This window comes from Rhinoraja longicauda, chromosome 5 (assembly GCF_053455715.1).
Source record: "Rhinoraja longicauda isolate Sanriku21f chromosome 5, sRhiLon1.1, whole genome shotgun sequence".
NCBI classification, from domain to species: Eukaryota; Metazoa; Chordata; class Chondrichthyes; order Rajiformes; family Arhynchobatidae; genus Rhinoraja; species Rhinoraja longicauda.
The window spans coordinates 20,909,902-20,927,279 of NC_135957.1; the positions used below are offsets into that span (position 1 = coordinate 20,909,902).

At 43.9% G+C, this 17,378-nt stretch overlaps 1 protein-coding gene across 8 annotated transcripts in view; it reads left to right on the plus strand.

Annotated features, from left to right (window-relative positions):
- The window catches only part of khdrbs2 (KH domain containing, RNA binding, signal transduction associated 2), a 337,966-nt gene that overhangs the window by 278,372 nt on the left and 42,216 nt on the right, over positions 1-17,378 (plus strand). For 4 of the 8 annotated variants that reach the window (XR_013547249.1, XR_013547247.1, XR_013547248.1 and 1 more), the window contains exons 9-12: positions 4,087-4,145; positions 10,926-11,099; positions 13,028-13,079; positions 14,716-14,949. Coding sequence is in view for 4 of the 8 variants with exons in the window: in XM_078399014.1 (XP_078255140.1) it covers positions 4,087-4,145; positions 10,926-11,020 (154 nt within the window). In the remaining 4 variants the exon portion in view is untranslated. Of the gene's footprint in view, positions 1-4,086; positions 4,146-10,925; positions 11,854-13,027; positions 13,080-14,715; positions 14,950-17,378 lie in introns of those variants that run through there. The other 4 variants (XM_078399014.1, XM_078399016.1, XM_078399015.1 and 1 more) reach the window with 4 other exon arrangements.

Below are 17,378 nucleotides of genomic sequence, written 5' to 3' on the forward strand. Positions count from 1 at the left end.
CCAAAAGGCCTGATCCTATGCCCTACTTTTCAATGGAAGATGGAGTAACTCAGACGGTCAGGCAGCATTCCTATAGAAAAGGAATAGGTGATGTTCAGGTCGTGAGCCTTCATCTGAAGAAGGATCTCGACCCGGAACGTCACCTATTCCTTTTCTCCAGAGATGCTGCCTGACCCGCTGAATTACTCCAGCACTTTGTGTCCATCTTCGGTGTAAACCAGCATCTGCAGTTCCTTCCTGCACACCATAATTTTTTGTGCTGTATGTTTAAAAAGCTAAGGATGGGAATCTGATAGTCTACATAAAACAAGGGTTCCTAATCTGGGGTAAATTTACCCCCAGGGGTTAAATTTAGCTTACCCAGGGGGTAAATTTGTTGATTTTGGATTTGTACATTTTTTTTTCAATTATAATTCAAAAAAAATGTTTTTTAGTTTAGAGGTAGAAATGTTGTTTGATGTGATCTCATTGACTGACTGTGTTTGGTTCTGGTACACCGGTCGGTGTCTGTTCATCATTAGTTGTTCATAAATAAGTGAAATTACATTGTTATGTGCTATTATTATTGTTATTTGAACTTAAAATAATAATGTTAAAAGCAGTGTTTTAAAATTTCCCCTTTGTCGGTTGCTTTATTAAGGTAAAAGTGTAAACTCAAATTACTGAACAAAACAGGGTGGGGGTAAATTGACTTTCGAAAAGTTGCCAGGGGTAAACGGGACGAAAAAGGTTGAGAACCCATGACATAAAACGATGAAAGTTTGGGACAGAGTCGGCAGTGGAAGACTGTTCCTGTTGATGGAGAAGTTGAGGGTGAGAGGTCACAGGCATATGAGACGGTACAATACGATAGAACTTTATTTATCCCAGGAGGGAAATTGGTCTGCCAACAGTCATAAACACATGAAACGTGTAATTAAAGTGACGAATGGAAAGGATCGGGGATGTGCAAAGATTGGGAAGGAGGGGAGGGGAGTTAGTCTACCCCACAACAGAAGAGGGAGGAGTTGTACGGTTTACAGGAGGGGGAGGAGTTGTACAGTTATAGTATACAGGAGCGGGAAATGAATGGTAATGAGCAGAAATCTTCCTTCACAGTGCAGAGGCAAGGTGAAGTGTGGTGAAGGCAAGGTGAAGTGTGGTGAAGGCAAGGTGAAGTGTGGTGAAGGCAAGGTGAAGTGTGGTGAAGGCAAGGTGAAGTGTGGTGAAGGCAAGGTGAAGTGTGGTGAAGGCAAGCGGGGCAGCCCGCAAGTGTGGTGAGACCCTTCTACAGACTAGTCAGGGGAAAGGGAAACGAGTTAATGGTCTGAATGGCCACCTTCCATGCTGTAACCGTTCTGTGAGTTAAAGAGAGATAAAATGTAGCATTGGCACCACCGAGGTGAGTGGGGCTGATGGGATACTCTTTCAGAGGTGCAATTGTGGAGATACAAGTCCCAGAGGGGATGGCCACAGTGTTTGTGCACGCAAATCCTGTGATTGTCAGTTCAAGTATGCTCACTTGCAGATGGATATTGGACTGTTGCTTCTCCAGTGATTTTGAACAAACCTAGCCAGAGATCCACTCCACAGGCCTACGCTCACTGAAAAATGTCCAGGCCTAGGTGTTTAAAAACAATCCAATGTTCAGGCAATAACCTGGCACAGTACTGAGACAGACACAAAATGCTTGAGTAACTTCATTCTTCAGAGTCTGAAGAAGGGTAGCAACCCGAAACATCACCCATCCTTTTTCTCCTTAGATGCTGTCTGAGCTGCTGAGTTACCCCAGCGCTTTGTGTCTATCTTTGGTGTAACAGGAAAGCAGAGTATTACCTGAATGGTGACCGATTGGGAGAAGGGGAGATGCAACGTGACCTGGGTGTCATGGTGCACCAGTCATTGAAAGCAAGCATGCAGGTGCAGCAGGCAATGAAGAAATCGAATGGTATGTTGGCATTCATAGCAAGAGGATTTGAGTTTAGGAGCAGGGAGGTTCTGCTGCAGTTGTACAGGGCCTTGGTGAGACCGCACCTGGAGTATTGTGTGCAGTTTTGGTCTCCTAACCTGAGGAAAGACGTTCTTGCCTTAGAGGGAGTACAGAGAAGGTTCACCAGATTGATCCCTGGGATGGCGGGACTTTCATATGAGGAATGACTGGATAGACTGGGCTTGTACTCGCTGGAATTTAGAAGACTGAGGGGGGATCTTATAGAAACATATAAAATTCTTAAGGGGTTGGAGAGGCTAGATGCGGGAAGATTGTTCCCGATGTTGGGGGAGTCCAGAACCAGGCGTCACAGCTTAAGGATAAGGGGGAAGTCTTTTAGGACCGAGATGAGAAAACATTTCTTCACACAGAGAGTGGTGAGTCTGTGGAATTCTCTGCCACAGAAGGTAGTTGAGGCCAGTTCATTGGCTATATTTAAGAGGGAGTTAGATGTGGCCCTTTTTGTTAAAGGGATCAGGGGGTATGGAGAGAAGGCAGGTACAGGCTACTGAGCTGGATGATCAGCCATGATCATATTGAATGGCGGTGCAGGCTCGAAGGGCCGAATGGCCTACTCCTGCACCTATTTTCTATGTTTCTATGTTTTCTAAGCCAGCATCTGCAGTTCTTTGTTTTTACAGAACTCAGACTGTGGGTTCTCAGGTTGGAAAGACAGACTGATAATCACAAATAAGGGGTCCTGGTCAAAATGTCCACCCCCCATAAATAAAAAAAAACAGGTTAATAAAGTTATAGTCCAATTTACCCATGATGTCTGTGGCGAACATGGTTTCAAATTAAACTCATCCCTTCAGCCTGCACAAGATCCTAATGCCTCCATTCCCTGCACATCCATGTGCCTCTCTCAATGACTCCTAAATGCCACTATTGTATCTGCTTCCACCACACTCCAGACACCCACCAACCTGTGTAAAAGAATTGCCTCACACATCTGCTTTAAACGTTCCCCCTCTCACCTTAAATCTATGCCCTCTACTCTCTGACATGTTCAGCTTGAGAAAAAGGGTCTGCCTGCATACTCATACTTTTATAAACATCTATTATTTATCTTGATTTTGAGGTTAAGAATCAAATGTTCTTACCTATAAGCCCATCAATTATTATCCAAATAATATTCAGTGATATAGAGCGGGATGGTGGCGCAGCGGTAGAGTTGCTGTTTCACAGCGCTTGCAGCGCCAGACACCCGAGTTCGATCCCGACTACGGGTGCTGTCTGTACGGAGTTTGTACTGTTTGTACGCGTGGGTTTTCACCGAGATCTTCGCTTTCCTCCCACACGCCAAAGACGTACAGGTATGTATAAGAAAATAACTGCAGATGCTGGTACAAATCGAAGGTATTTATTCACAAAATGCTGGAGTAACTCAGCAGGTCAGGCAGCATCTCTGGAGAGAAGGAATGGGTGACGTTTTGGATCGAGACCCTTCTTCAGACTGAGCTCAGTCTGAAGAAGGGTCTCAACCCGAAACGTCACCCATTCCTTCTCTCCAGAGATGCTGCCTGTCCCGCTGAGTTACTCTAGCATTTTGTGTCTATCTTTGGTGCAAACCAGCATCTGTAATTCCTGCCTGCACAGTTTGTTTAGTTTCGTTAGTTTAAAGATACAGTGTGGAAACAGGCCCTTCGGTCCACTGAGTCCGTGCCAACCAACGATCACCCCGTACACTAATTCTATCCAACACACTAGGATCAATTTACAGAAGCCAATTAACCTACAAACCCCCACATCTTTTGGGTGTGGGAGGAAACCGGAGCACCTGAAGAAAGCCCACGAGATCACAAGGAGAAGGTACAAACTCTGTGCGGACTGCACCCATGGTCAGTATCGAAACTGGGTCTCTGGCACTATAAGGCAGCAACTCTACCACTGCGCCATTGTGTGGACCTATGCCCCCTAGTACACCATGTTTCAGACTCTCCGTGATAAGTTCACCCAATCTTGTAGAGTGTTTGACAATAAAAGGGTGTTTATTTTGTTGGAGAATAATATATCTGATACATATACAATACATGTTAAAGATTAAATAAACAGATATTGCTATTTTCCGTGGAGTTGTTTTTCCCTCATCTTTCACTCTCTTTTTGATTTTGCAGTGGCCCGGAATATTATGACTATGGACACGGGACGAGTGAAGATACCTACGACAGTTATGGTAAACCCAGTTCCGTGTTTTCTTTGTTAAGGATTACGTGTCGCGTTAGAGTACCCTTCAGGTATTGTTCACTTACAATGGGTTCGCTTTAGCTTGAAGTTGCTTTCCTTTTTTTAGACTTTAGAAATACAAGGTGTAAACAGGCCCTGCGGCCCACCATGTCCACGCCAACCAGTGATCATCCCGCACACTAGAACTAGCCTACACACTAGGGACAACTTACCATTTAACAAAGCCAATTAACCTTCAGCAGGAGAAACCCCATGTGGCCAGAGGGAGAACCTGCAAACTCCACACGGACAGCACCCGAGATCAGGATGGAACCTGATGGTGCCGCCTTTGAAGGGTGGGGACTGAAGTGTCAGGTGTCTGATTCCAAAAGCAGGGCTGTTTCCTGAGCACACAAAGGTTTGCAAGTTAATTGGCTTTGGTAAAAATTGAAAATTGTCCCCAGTGTGTACGACAGTGCAAGTGTATGGGAGTGATTGGTCGGCTGGTCGGCGCGGACTCAGTGAGCAAAGGGCCTGTTTCCTCGCTGTATCTCTGAAGTCTGCAGGTCTAAAGGATGCATTTGCAAACTTCTGTACCTCTTGCCTGATGGGAGAGGGGAGAAGAGGGAGTGACCGAGGTGAGACTGGTCCTTTTTTTATGCTGGTGGCCTTGCCGAGGCAATGAGAAGTGTAGATGGATTAGTAGTCCTTCCCTACAGCTCCTTGATCGTTAATGGTTAAATTCTCAGTATAAGGCTCATTGCCAATTTCTGTCTGATGTTTCTACCAATGTCTAGGAACTAGTCCAATGCTAGGCCTACTGTGATGCCAGTTGTTGTTATTGGCTGAGTATAATGCCCAAACCACGTAGAAATCTCATACTGCTTTGCTTCTGATGCTATAGATCAGCCTGAAAACCTGACATTACCCCACTCGCAATTATACTTCCACTGACGCAAATCCACACGGCATCACCCTTTCCAGGAGAACTGCAGTAATATTGATAAAAGTGAGTGGGCTGAATAAGCCCAAAGGCATTTTCTTCCACGCTGTATTTTATAGTCTTCATCAAAGTCATTACTGGCGATGGAAAATTTTGGAATTGCTTCATGCGGTTGTGGTTATGAAACTTGCAGCATTTTTGAACAATTAAAACATTGGGCAGTTCCGTCAGAATTTAATGCGGGGTGATCATTCACAATTATGACTTGACCTACCTGATTAGTGCCCTTCAGTGGTGCTTTGAGCTTTATCTGTGCCGCAGGACAGAGGTGATGCCTTGCCCAGACTGTGGTGGAGTGGCAACCAGCCCTACCTCTTATCACCGTCATTCCGATTCCAGCATCCGCAGTCTCTTGTGTCTCCACTTCTCACCTTCCAGCCTCCATCACTTCCTCCACTCTCCCCCACCCTACCCCATCCCCCCCAAAATCTGGCTCCATCAACAGCCTTTTTTCCCCTCTCTCTCATTATCTGTCTCTAAGGGTCTCGACCCAAAACGTCACCTATTCCCTTTCTCCAGAGGTGCTGTCTGACCCGTTGAGTTACTCCAGCTTTTTGTGGCTATCGTCTACTTGTCAGCCATCAGCGGCTGTGTCCCTACTCCATCCCTTCCCCTTCCCCACCTGGCTCCATAGACAGACACAAAATTCTGGAGAAACTCAACGGGTCAGGCGGCATCTCTGGAGAAAAGGAACAGGTGACATTTCGGGTGGAGGTCCTTCTTCAGACCGAGAGTCAGGGGAGAGGGTAGCTAGAGATATGAAGAGGTACAAAGAACAAATGAATGAAAGGTCTGAAAAGGACAAATCAGAGCCAGCAACGATGATCAAGGAAAGGTGGAGCCCACAATGGTCCATTGTTGGCTGTGGAGAAGGTGATAACGAGTGATACAAACAGTGAAACTCAGCGGGACGACAGTGAAACTATACGATGACTAGGTGGGGGAGGGGAGGGAATAGAGAGAGAGGAAAAACAAGGGTTACTTGAAGTTAAAGAAATCAAGTTTCATATCGCTGGGTTGTGAAGCTGCCCAAGCAAAATATGAGGTGCTGCTCCTCCAATTTGTATTTGGCCTCACTCTGACAGTAGAGGAGGCCCAGGGCAGAAAGGTCAGTATGGGAATGGGAAGGGGAGTTAAAGTGTTTGGCACCTGGAAGATCGTGTAGGTCAAGTCTTCCTCCTCACCTGGTTCCACCTATCACCTGCCAACCCCTGCCCTCACCTCCTCATGCTGGTTATCTCCAGTACTCTACTCTTAGTCCTGATGCAGGGTCTTGACCTGAAACGTCCTCCACAGCTGCCTGATCCACTGAGTTCCTCCAGCAGTTAGGTTTTTTTATTACTAATTTTATTCCTAATGGCGGATCCTGCCTTCGTATTCCCTTGTACAGGAGCTATTACGTAGAAGTTGTTTTGAGACCATTTTTTTGTTTTGGAGAGGACCTGCAAAACTGTGCTCTGTTCAGCTGAAATTGCCGGGTCCACTTGTGTTTCCAAAGTAAAAGAACATAACTCTCATTATTTGGATCTTGTCACTGCAAAATAAAGAACAGAATATAAATGAAAGAGCAAATGAAACACTTGTATTAAAATCATTTTGCCAAGAGCATTAATGAAAGATATTCAAAGCCAGGTGGCTGTTGCAAAGTGTGGTGCATTAATTTTGTACAGAACTGCTTACCTGATTATCATTGCATTGTGAAAGATAACATTGCATTGATGAATATTTTACATGAGCAAATCAGATGCGGCTGAACTGGAATTGTTAGTGATGCAGGTTACACATTGTCAATTCTGGTTATATTCTGAAATAGAAGTATCTTACTGACTTTAGACTTGAGATTCTGTGCGGAAACAGTCTATTCGGCCCACCGAATCCATGCCGACCAGCGATCGCCCTGTACACTAATACTATCCCACACACTAGGGTCAATTTTACAACTTACCAAAGCCAATCAACCTACAAACCTGTACGTCTTTAGAGTGTGGGAAGAAACCTGAGCACCCGGAGAAAACCCACACGGTCACAGAGAGAACGTACAAACTCCATACAGACAGCAGCTATAGTCAAGTTTGAACCTGGATTTCTGGCATTGTAAGGTAGCAACTCTACCGCTGTGCCACTGTGCCACTGTGCCGCTGTGCCACTGTGCCACTGTGCCACTGTGCCACTGTGCCAATGTGCCACTGTGCCACTGTGCCACTGTGCCACTGTGCCACTGTGCCAATGTGCCACTGTGCCAATGTGCCACTGTGCCACTGTGCCACCTACTGCTTATACATGAGAAGTAATGTGGACAATTTATTGCAGGAGGCTTCGTTTTTAAAAAATGGCCAAACTATCGGATTTTTTTGCAGCAGCATTGGCAACAGCATTGCGGAGGGGATGTCTAGGTTTTAGTGATTGCAGTCGTCTGCCTTTCCCCAGGCGTGGGACCGGTCAAATGAAAGACAAGAATAATTGCTCAAGCAGAGGGGATACAGGACAAGTCCCTGCACTGCCCCCTGTGCGTGGGAGTGCAGTGACAGCCCTCCTAACATTTGTAGCTTACAAATTCGGGAAGATTCTGAACCTCCCCTCATCTCCGAGCTTGTATGGGACCTTGCATTCAAGAGAGAGCTGGATAGAGCTCTTAAGGAGTCAGGGGGTATGGGGAGAAGGCAGGAACGGGGTACTGAATGAGAATGATCAGCCATGATCACATTGAATGGTGGTGCTGGCTCGAAGGGCCGAATGGCCTCCTCCTGCATCTATTGTCTATTGTCTATTGTCACACACTGCGCGCTCTGGATGAAAAGACGTAACTTCCCAAGTTCCTTTCGCATCTCCGGAGATCTCAAAGCTTCTTACAGCCTATGAAAACCATTTTAAGATTTGGTCAATACAGCAGACGATTAGTGCAATCTCTTCCAAACTGGTGTGAGATACGTTAATGGTGGTAGTGGTTGAGGGATAGATTTTGGCCTTGACTCCCCCACTTTCTATGGCAAAGTATAATGCAACCTTTCATATCCACCTCAGAGTGATGAAGCAGTCTCAAAATGTGTCTTGTTAAAAAGATGGCAACTCTGACCCCCCTCCCCCACCTGATCCTTGTGGCCTCCTTTAGAGCAATACCCCCTTAGGACTGCACTCAACATTTCAGCCTGGGTTAATGACTGCAGGATTCTGGAAACGCCTGAACCCAAACGTCTGATGGAGATAAGCGTGCGAGCACTGAGCAACAGTCAGCACCAGTAAATGAACTCAATTTACAATCATGGGATAGCTTGCCATGCTTAAAATATTGAGTGGAAGTCTGGCTGGACATTACTAATAACGCTGGACATTACTAATAACACTGGAGCACAGGTCCAGTAAAGTAGGTCAGTGCTGTTAATCTACTCGTGTTTGTCAATGTCAAATCACCTAAAGATGAGCTTCAACCTTTTTACTGTTTAGTTTAATTTATTTTAGTGATACAGCACTGAAACAGCACCTTTGCCACACCAAGTCCGCGCCAACCAGCGATTCCCGTACACTAACCAATCCTACACACTAAGGACAATTTTTACAATTTTTACCGAAGCCAATGAACCTACAAACCTGTACGTCTTTGGAGTGTGGGAGGAAAACTGGAGAACCTGGAGAAAACCCACATGGTCATGGGGAGAACGTACAAACTCCGTACAGACAGCACCCATAGGCAGGATCGGACCCATACAAAGCAGCGAACAAGTAAATCCAACTGCCCATACCAATCCAACAATACCAGACATGAAAACTACCTGTTATAATTCCCACATATCTCCTCCTCCCTTTCACTCTAACCTCTCAGACGGCCATATATCCATGTGGGACCGCTGCCTTGTTGTAGTTCTGTAGCCCTGCGCATCGATCCGAGCCATCCCTTCATCGGTCACGGCACCAAGCTGAGGAATCCCCATCCCAAACCTCTCAGCCGTTCTACCTCTCCCACTTCCTTTAAGCCTCCTCCCTAAAACTTTTTCCTTGACCAAGGTATCTTGAAACTTTGGATGTGGAGAAAATGTTTCCTCTGGTTGGAGAATCTAGAACTCGAGATTTTTTAATTTAGAATTTAAGAAGGCTTTCGGCACATTGGCCTTCATCAGTCAGAGTATTGAGCATGGAAGTTGGGAGATTATAATTACGGTTGTACAAGACAATCCCTGTGAGCAATATTACCACCTCACTGTCCAGTCTTCCAGTGTATGTTACTCCTGGTATGGAGATTTCTGTCAGTGCCACAATATCCCCAACAACAGTTTGTGGGCTAATTGCTTTGGTAACTGGCTTTGTAAATTGGCTTTGTAAATTGTCCCCAGTGTTGAGGATAGTATTAGTGTGTGGGGATCGCTGGTCAATGTGGACTCGGTGGGCCGCAGGGCCTGTTTTCATGCTGTATCTCCAAACTAAGCTCAATTAAACAGGGCACAAGCTTTAAGCATTCGGAGAAGTTGGTAATCCAAGTACAAACTAGGGCCACCTTAAGAAATATTATTTTTACTTCAAAATGATTTCATTATTGTCACATGTATTGATTCCATGAACCAGCCCACTTAAGTATCATTGTGGAAAATATATCCTTTCAGGTTTTTTAAATATATTTAAATATATTGTTTAATGTATCTTGGGTTCCAAGTAGATTATAAATGCAATAAAAAATGTATTGAGAGAGTTATGGTAAGCAGCAGGTCTGAAATAACTGAGGCTTTGAAGAACAATTGCTCCATAAGGGATACAATTGAGAGTTTCTCAGTAAATGAAAACAAAAGTCATGCTGAAAAGCTGTTGATATGTGCGCAAGGGATGCAGCTTAATCTTTAGCGTTTTCTCAAAGGCCCCCCGCTAAAAATGTGATTGGTAGCAATTTGCTGTAGTTGTGCAGACAGTTCAGTAAACGAATAACAATTTTTTAATACCTAATCCAAAATGTTAGGGGTGCTCCGAATGCATTTGTGCATTGCGATTTGCAATTGTGCATTATATTATATGATGTAATTTGCCTCAACATTTAGCAGATCTGTTGCATTTGGCTTTGTCGATCGCAGTGAATCGCATGGCAAATTGGATTGCCCAGATCCGGATTCCTAAATGATGGTGTTGTCGCCATTATGGGCCCCAAGGCCTCTCCTTTGGCAGATCCTCCTGATCACCAAGTTAGTGATGTTTAGTTTAGTTTAGAGATTCAGCGCGGAAACAGGCCCTTCGGCCCTCCGAGTCTGCCCCGACCAGAGATCCCGGTACACTCGCCCTATCCTACACACACTAGGGACAATTTACATTTACACCAATTTAGCCTACAAACCTGAATGTATTTGGAGTGTGGGGGGAAACCTGAGCTTCCTGGAAAAAACCCATGCAGGTCACGGGAAGAACATACAAACTCTGTACAGACAAGCACACGTAGTCAGGATTGAACCCGGGTCTCTGGTGCTGTAGGCAGCAACTCTACCGCTGCGTCACCGTGCCGGCCTTTATCCTCTATCTGCAACCGCTTCTTAACACAGGTAGGTCATCAGAACTTCCAATGGAAATACTTTTTGAAAAACCTTTCCCAGGACCATATTCTTCCTCTCTCTCTCTCTCTCTCTCTGTGTCTCTCTCTCTCTCTCTCTCTCTCTCTCTCTCTCTCTCTCTCTCTCTCTCTCTCTCTCTCTCTCTCTCTTCAACCGATGTAGATGTGACCCACTTAAGCTTGCATTGCATTCATTGCTGAAATGATGGTGTTCCATGCATTGCCTGTTCACTCCATTTAGGACTTGCATTTGCTTTTCTGTTTGCAAGGTCAAGAAGAATGGGTGGCCCCCCGACCGAGTCTGAAAGCATCAATTCCAAGGTCAAGAGGGACATACAGAGAACATCCCTATGGTAGATATTGAAGGCTGCCCTTGTCCTATGACCTCAGCACAATGACTACATGCGTGTCCTGTGGGCATCGTATAGACAACTACAAGACAAGTAATAGTTCATTTGTTTTCTTGCCTAGGGATAGTTTTTCTCGGGTATCCTTGTGCACTCCTATTTCCAAAAAACTTTAATGGAAGTTGTCATTACTTTATGACAGTAACTCATAAAATGGACAAGTCAGTCTCCACACCATTCAACAAGAATGCTGTTCCTTTCAACTGATTTTTCATTGTTCTATGTGTAGAAGTATGTTCAACCAGCATGAACTGGTGATAAGTTTTAAGTTTCTAAGCTCACCAGTTAAAGGTAAATGCTTGTCATGGGGTAATAGAAGACTGTAACGAGATTTTTTTTGAAATAGGTGATAAACAAACTGTAGATAAGTTGTTTTAAACTGTCTTCTAATATTTGTCAATTTAAGATGTTCAATATTTAATTTGTAAGATTTAATTTTTAAAACAAATGATGTTTAATGGAGTTGAGCACAATCAGCTATGTATGTAGCTAACTTTATTAAAGTGATCTGTTCAGTGTTTCTACCTGTATGTGGTAATAAAATTGCATAAAGTTCCATGTGTAAGCTTCTCTAAATAGGTGACTTTAATTTGTCAAATACATTTTGCCAATAAAGCTGAACTCTTTTGTAAAGAACTAAAATTTGGAATTATTTCATTCTAGTTCTTAAATGTCTGCCTCTTTTGTTCTGCAGGAAATGCCTAAACTGTTTGCTACAATTATAAACCAAAATGAACTCTTAGTTGGTTTTTATATTGTGTAAGATATAAAAGCTGTATTAACACCCAATGGGATGTAAATAATTTTAAAAAGAAGTTAACACGATAATCTGCTTACTTGATTGATCTTTAGTAAACTTTAATGCAGAAAATGTTAGAGCAATAAATGGATTTTAAACTATCTTACTAAACACAAAATTCTTAATTGACTTGTTTGTGTTAGCATGTCTCTCATGACAATGTAACGGAGATTAATGAGGTAAGATCACTTCCCGTTACAGTCTGTCTAAATGCCTAGCCCTCGGAGCGTTGAACTTTCCTACACATTAAATATCCCATCATAATGTGCGTTTTACCCATTCTTGTCTTCACTCAAAAGAGGGCATTTAATGCATTACTGAGGTGATAATAATTGTCTTTACCTGGAAAATCATCAATGTCACTGCCCAATTGTTTGACCTTCACCTTTAAAAAAACTTTATTTGCAATTTCCAGTGCTAATGTATCTGAATTTCACCGTTCGTGAAAGCAGTTTAGAGGGGCTGATTTATCTTTATGAGGCAATCAGACATGATGGCTGATTATTAAGAGAATTTTCGGCAGGACTCAAAGGATGACTAAACGTTAAACACCCTGCAAAAACAAGGTAACACTAATAGTAACTCTATAATTTTGCTGCATATGCAACAGTTATTTTAAATATTTACAAATGACGCAGTTACTGTCAGTTAAAAAAGTAAACCTTCCAAAATGTGATAAACGTAGGAATTGTAGGTGATTAAAATGGTTAATTAGCAATAACTAATGATCACGTCATTGTTTCTTTTCAAGATATAACCCTGCTTCCTATAAACAAAAACTAAAATGACCAATAATTGTAATGCAACGCTTGCTAAAACTTCAATTCTGTAAACTGCATTGTAAAACAAAACAACCTGAAAAACAATTGCCGACAAATCATTTTTTTAAGCTAATCCAAAGAACTATTGATTCTGATATACTGTAGTTGTTGTTAAACATGGAAACAATGGCAATTTTGTCCTTGCGATTGGTTTACTTTTTTCATAGTAACAAAAATGCAAGAGATTACTCAGCTTGTGCAAGCTACAATCTTGCACTTGGAGTTGCATGCTCAGATTTATTTAGTAGTGTACCTTTTATCACATTCAAGTCTGCTATGTTTGAATTGCAGCCATTGTCTATTCCTATCCCTGACCTTTGTTCTTTATTTTTGTTCCTTTCCAGGTGTCTGGTAGTATGGTAACCATGAAAAATCAGGACAAGCATTAAGGTTCAGGTAGGCAATGCTACACATAGTCAAGGTTGAAAAGCTGACCATGTGATCAACCCAATCACAATTCCGCCACCACTTGATTTATAGTGAAACCTGCAAACTCATCTTGTTTCCAAAAAAAAAATGCATTGACATCAACAAATGTTAGTTATTTTATAGAACTTCATCCTGCTTTTCTCTATAAGACCAATAACAAATGTGTGTACTTAATCCAAAACAACTGCCCTTGACAGAGACACAAAACGCTGGAGTAATTCAGCGGGACAGGCAGCATCTCTAGATAGAAGGAATGGGTGCCGCCACCCATTCATTTTCTCCAGAGGTGCTGCCCGTCCCGCTGAGTTACTCCAGCGTTTTGCGTCCATCTTAGGTGTAAACCAGCACCTGCAGTTCATTCCTGCCCTTTACAGATGACTGTTTTAACTGTTGATAGCTGTAGAGTATCTGTGTAAGATCTGGAACTGCAGTTTTAACATTAAAGTAGGCAGCTTTTCTCTTCAGGTCAACCACAGGGCAACAAGAGTGCTGGCTCGAATGGCTCACAGAGGTCCAAGGTGCCAAACCAATGCCTGATGAAGGGTCTCGACCCGAAACGTCACCTATTCTTTTCCTCCAGAGATGCTGCCTGACCCGCTGAGTTACTCCTGTATTTTGTCTATCTTCCCTGGAAAAACAACTATAGTTTCTCCTTCTCAGGCAGGAAGAAGGGGGTATATGGATGAAGGGTAGAGGGGCACTCCCAATCATAGGAATGAAAATAGCCAGAAACACTTAGTTGGCCAGGCAGCTTCTGCAGAGAAAGAAGCAGAGTTAGCATTTCAACGCCCAACCGAAAGTGCAGGAGGTTGGGCAGAAAAACAATGAGGGAATAGGAGGAGGGCTGATGCTTGGTTACATAGGCAGTGGGTTGGCCTCTATGTGCAGAACATATCTACCTTTCACTGCAGACCATGAGATCTTCTCCTTCACCAGATTCTCCACCGTTCGCTCCCCATCACTATTCTGCTGTTGCCCCTTGTAGCCTCATGATCCATTTTTTATATTTCATTGCCTGTCATATTCCACCTAATTTTGCCTCATCCATGTTGTCTTTAGACGTTAGATTTTAGAGGTACAGCGCGGAAACTGGCCCTTCGGCCTATCAACTCCCCACCGACCAACGATCGCCCGTACACTAGTTCTATGTTATCCCACTTTTCCATCCTACACACTAGGAGCAATTTACAGAAGCAATCACCCCGTACAATAACACTATCCTACACACTAGGGGCAATTTACAATTTTTATCAAAGCCAATTAACCTACAAACCTGTACGTATTTGGAGTGTGGGAGGAAATCGGAGCACCCATAGAAAACCCACGCAGGGCATGGGGGGAACGTACAAATGCCGTACAGACAGTTCCTGTAGTCAGGTTTGAACCTGGGTCTCTGCGCTGTAAGGCAGCAACTCTACCACTGTGCTACTGTGCACAATGACCTTTGTCCAGGTGACATTTGTCCTTTAGCCCATCACCTTCAACCTAATCTCGCGACTTTCTTTTGATTCATTCTTCACATCCCTAGCCCCCCTATGCTACCTTTTGCCTCCTCTGCACCTTTTCTTACAAGTAAACTGTTACCTCTTTGATTGTTTTCCAGACTAACCCTAGCTCCTTGAGGATGAGCCACAACCGGATATTGGCGGAGATCCGGGATGGACACTTAGAGGCAGGATAACCCAGGAAATAAAGAGAAAGCAAACCTCTGGCCAAAGGTCATCCTTGTCCAGATGGAGATAGGAGGCTCCGGCTGGATCAGAGGTCGCAGGAAGGGAGACCGCTGGTGAGGGAATCACGGTCAAAGGGATCACGACAACTTGCACCAATGCAACCCGTGAGTTTCGACAAATTTAATTCTTCCTCTCTCCACAGAATCTGCCTGTAGCATTGACTATTACCAGTGTTTTCAGACTTATTTTCTATTTCCAGTATCGGCAGTGTCCTGCTACGATAATGTTTGCCGTGTCGATAAAGAAAATGTCCAGGAAATGATTTCAAACACGATTTGCCTCTGAGCCACTGATTAACAAAGGGGTCCATAGATTGGTCAGAGGATCCTAAAGAAGCGTGTCCGAAAGAATGAACAAGGTCTGGAGAGGCAGGGGGCTTTGGGCTGGAGGTCCCAGGGATTTGGGTCTTCCTGGCTGATTGTCCCATTGCAAGTGGTGACCTGATTAAATATGGAGACACAAAACTGCAGATGCTGGAATCTGGAGCAAAAAAAACAAACCGATGGAGGAACTCAGTGTGTGGAGCAGCATCTGTGGGGGGGGGGGGGGGCAGGGGAGAGGCATTGATGGCATTTTGGGTCGAGCTCCTGCCATAGGACTGAGAGTGGAGAGAGAAGTTAGAGTATAAAGAGGAGAGGGGGAGGGCAGGGGTAGGTGATACCTGGATTCCATTTGCAAGATGGTACCGAAGCTAGGTGACTCTTTGCATGCTGGTTCCAGAGGTATTACAGGACACCCCTGTAATCACACATTACAGTCATAAATCCAGAATTTATTGCAGCAGAATTAGGCCAGTCGACCCATCAAGTCTACTCCGCCATTCAATCATGGCTGATCTACCTTTCCCTCTCAACCCCATTCTCGTGCCTTCGTCCCATAACCCCTGACACCCGTACTAATCAAGAACCTGTCAATCTCCGCATTAAAAATATCCATTGTCTTGGGTTAAGAAGTCTGAAGAAGGCTCTCTGCCCGAAACGTCACCCATTCCTTCTCTCCAAAGATGCTGCCTGTCCCGCTGAGTTACTCCAGCATTTTGTATCTACCTTCCATCGTTTTGGCTTCCACAGCCGTCTGTGGCAATGAATTCCACAGATTCATTGAAAGTACATCCTTTTATTCTGAGGCTATGACCTCACGGTCCTCGACTCTCCACATTCATTCTATCTAGGCCTTTCACTTCGGTAAGTTTCAATGAGGCCCCCCCTTGCTATACTGGCGAACCTGATAATGCTGTTCAAAGGATCACTCCATAAGAGTATCAATATTAGTCAAAGAAAGTATAAATGCAGTTTCAAGCCATGTATCTGTAGAGCACTTCATTACAACACTTTTTACTGCATGGTCCTTGATTATTTGGCTGCTTTCCTGAGAAAGTGTGGTGTAGATGGAGTCAATAGTGGCAGGGGGGGGGCTTGTTTGCGTGATTTACCGGGCATTGTTCACAATTCTCTGCAATTTCTCGCAACGTCGGGCAGGGCAGTTGCCAAACTGTTTCCAATCTACTCCCAGTGGATTCACTAGTCATTTCAAGTCACCAAACGAAACAATTCCAAAGTCTAAAGTAAATGCACAACTTTCAGTTCCCAAGTGGCGACAGACCTTAGCGGAGTTCAAGTAATTACTGGGGAAAGAAGTGTTGAAACAGAATAGTTGCAATTGAATTTCTCTGGGGTGGTGCTGGAGCAAGCTTGCTCAAGATGATTGGTTGTGTGCTAAAGATTCAAATTATACCTCGTTTCACATCCATCCATGGGAATTCAAAAGCAGTTTCTGAAATTAGCCAGAAGATAATTCATTTTAATTACTTTTAGGCGTGTCACCGATGTGTATGCATTGTACCTTCCAGCATTTCTACGCTCCCTCCAGAAGCTGCAGAATATCTATACATTTGAGCATCAAAGGCTCACAGCATTCTTGTTGCATTTGGGCGAAAGTATTGAAGGGGCAGGCAAACTCATGCGGTGAGTCGGGCAAAGTGTTCAAGTTATCAGAAATTCTCCAAACCTTTTCATTATCCGATTGATATGACGATAGGTATTCCCAGCGAGTGTTGTCTTTTGATAGATTGGAATGTAGGTGTGCAAGTTTCAGTTGTTCCAGGTTCCTTTCATTTTGCTTCCTTTGTGGAAAGCTTTTGTAAGTGGTTACATACCTCTAATGGTCAAAACCCATCAGAGGGGCTTTTTCCTTTGTGCCTCGACCTGAGCTCTGAGTGTACTCAGTGCTCTCAGTTTCTTCAATTAGAAGGTGCACCTTATCACTTGGATGTGGTCCAATTCTAATGATGATAATTAACCTTCAGTACACTGGTGGGAGTTGTGCAATTTGCAGTCAATATCCAATGTGAAGACGGCAGCATCGTAGTAACTGCCACACTGTGCAAGCTGAGAAGTAAGTCTCTTGCACAGAAGCAAATCAGGGAAGCCAGCAAAACCAAAGATGCTGCCCCGGCCTGCTGAGTTACTGCAGCACTTTGTGTCTATCTTCAGTATAAATTAGAGACAATGTAGCCCACCATCCCCCTGACAGT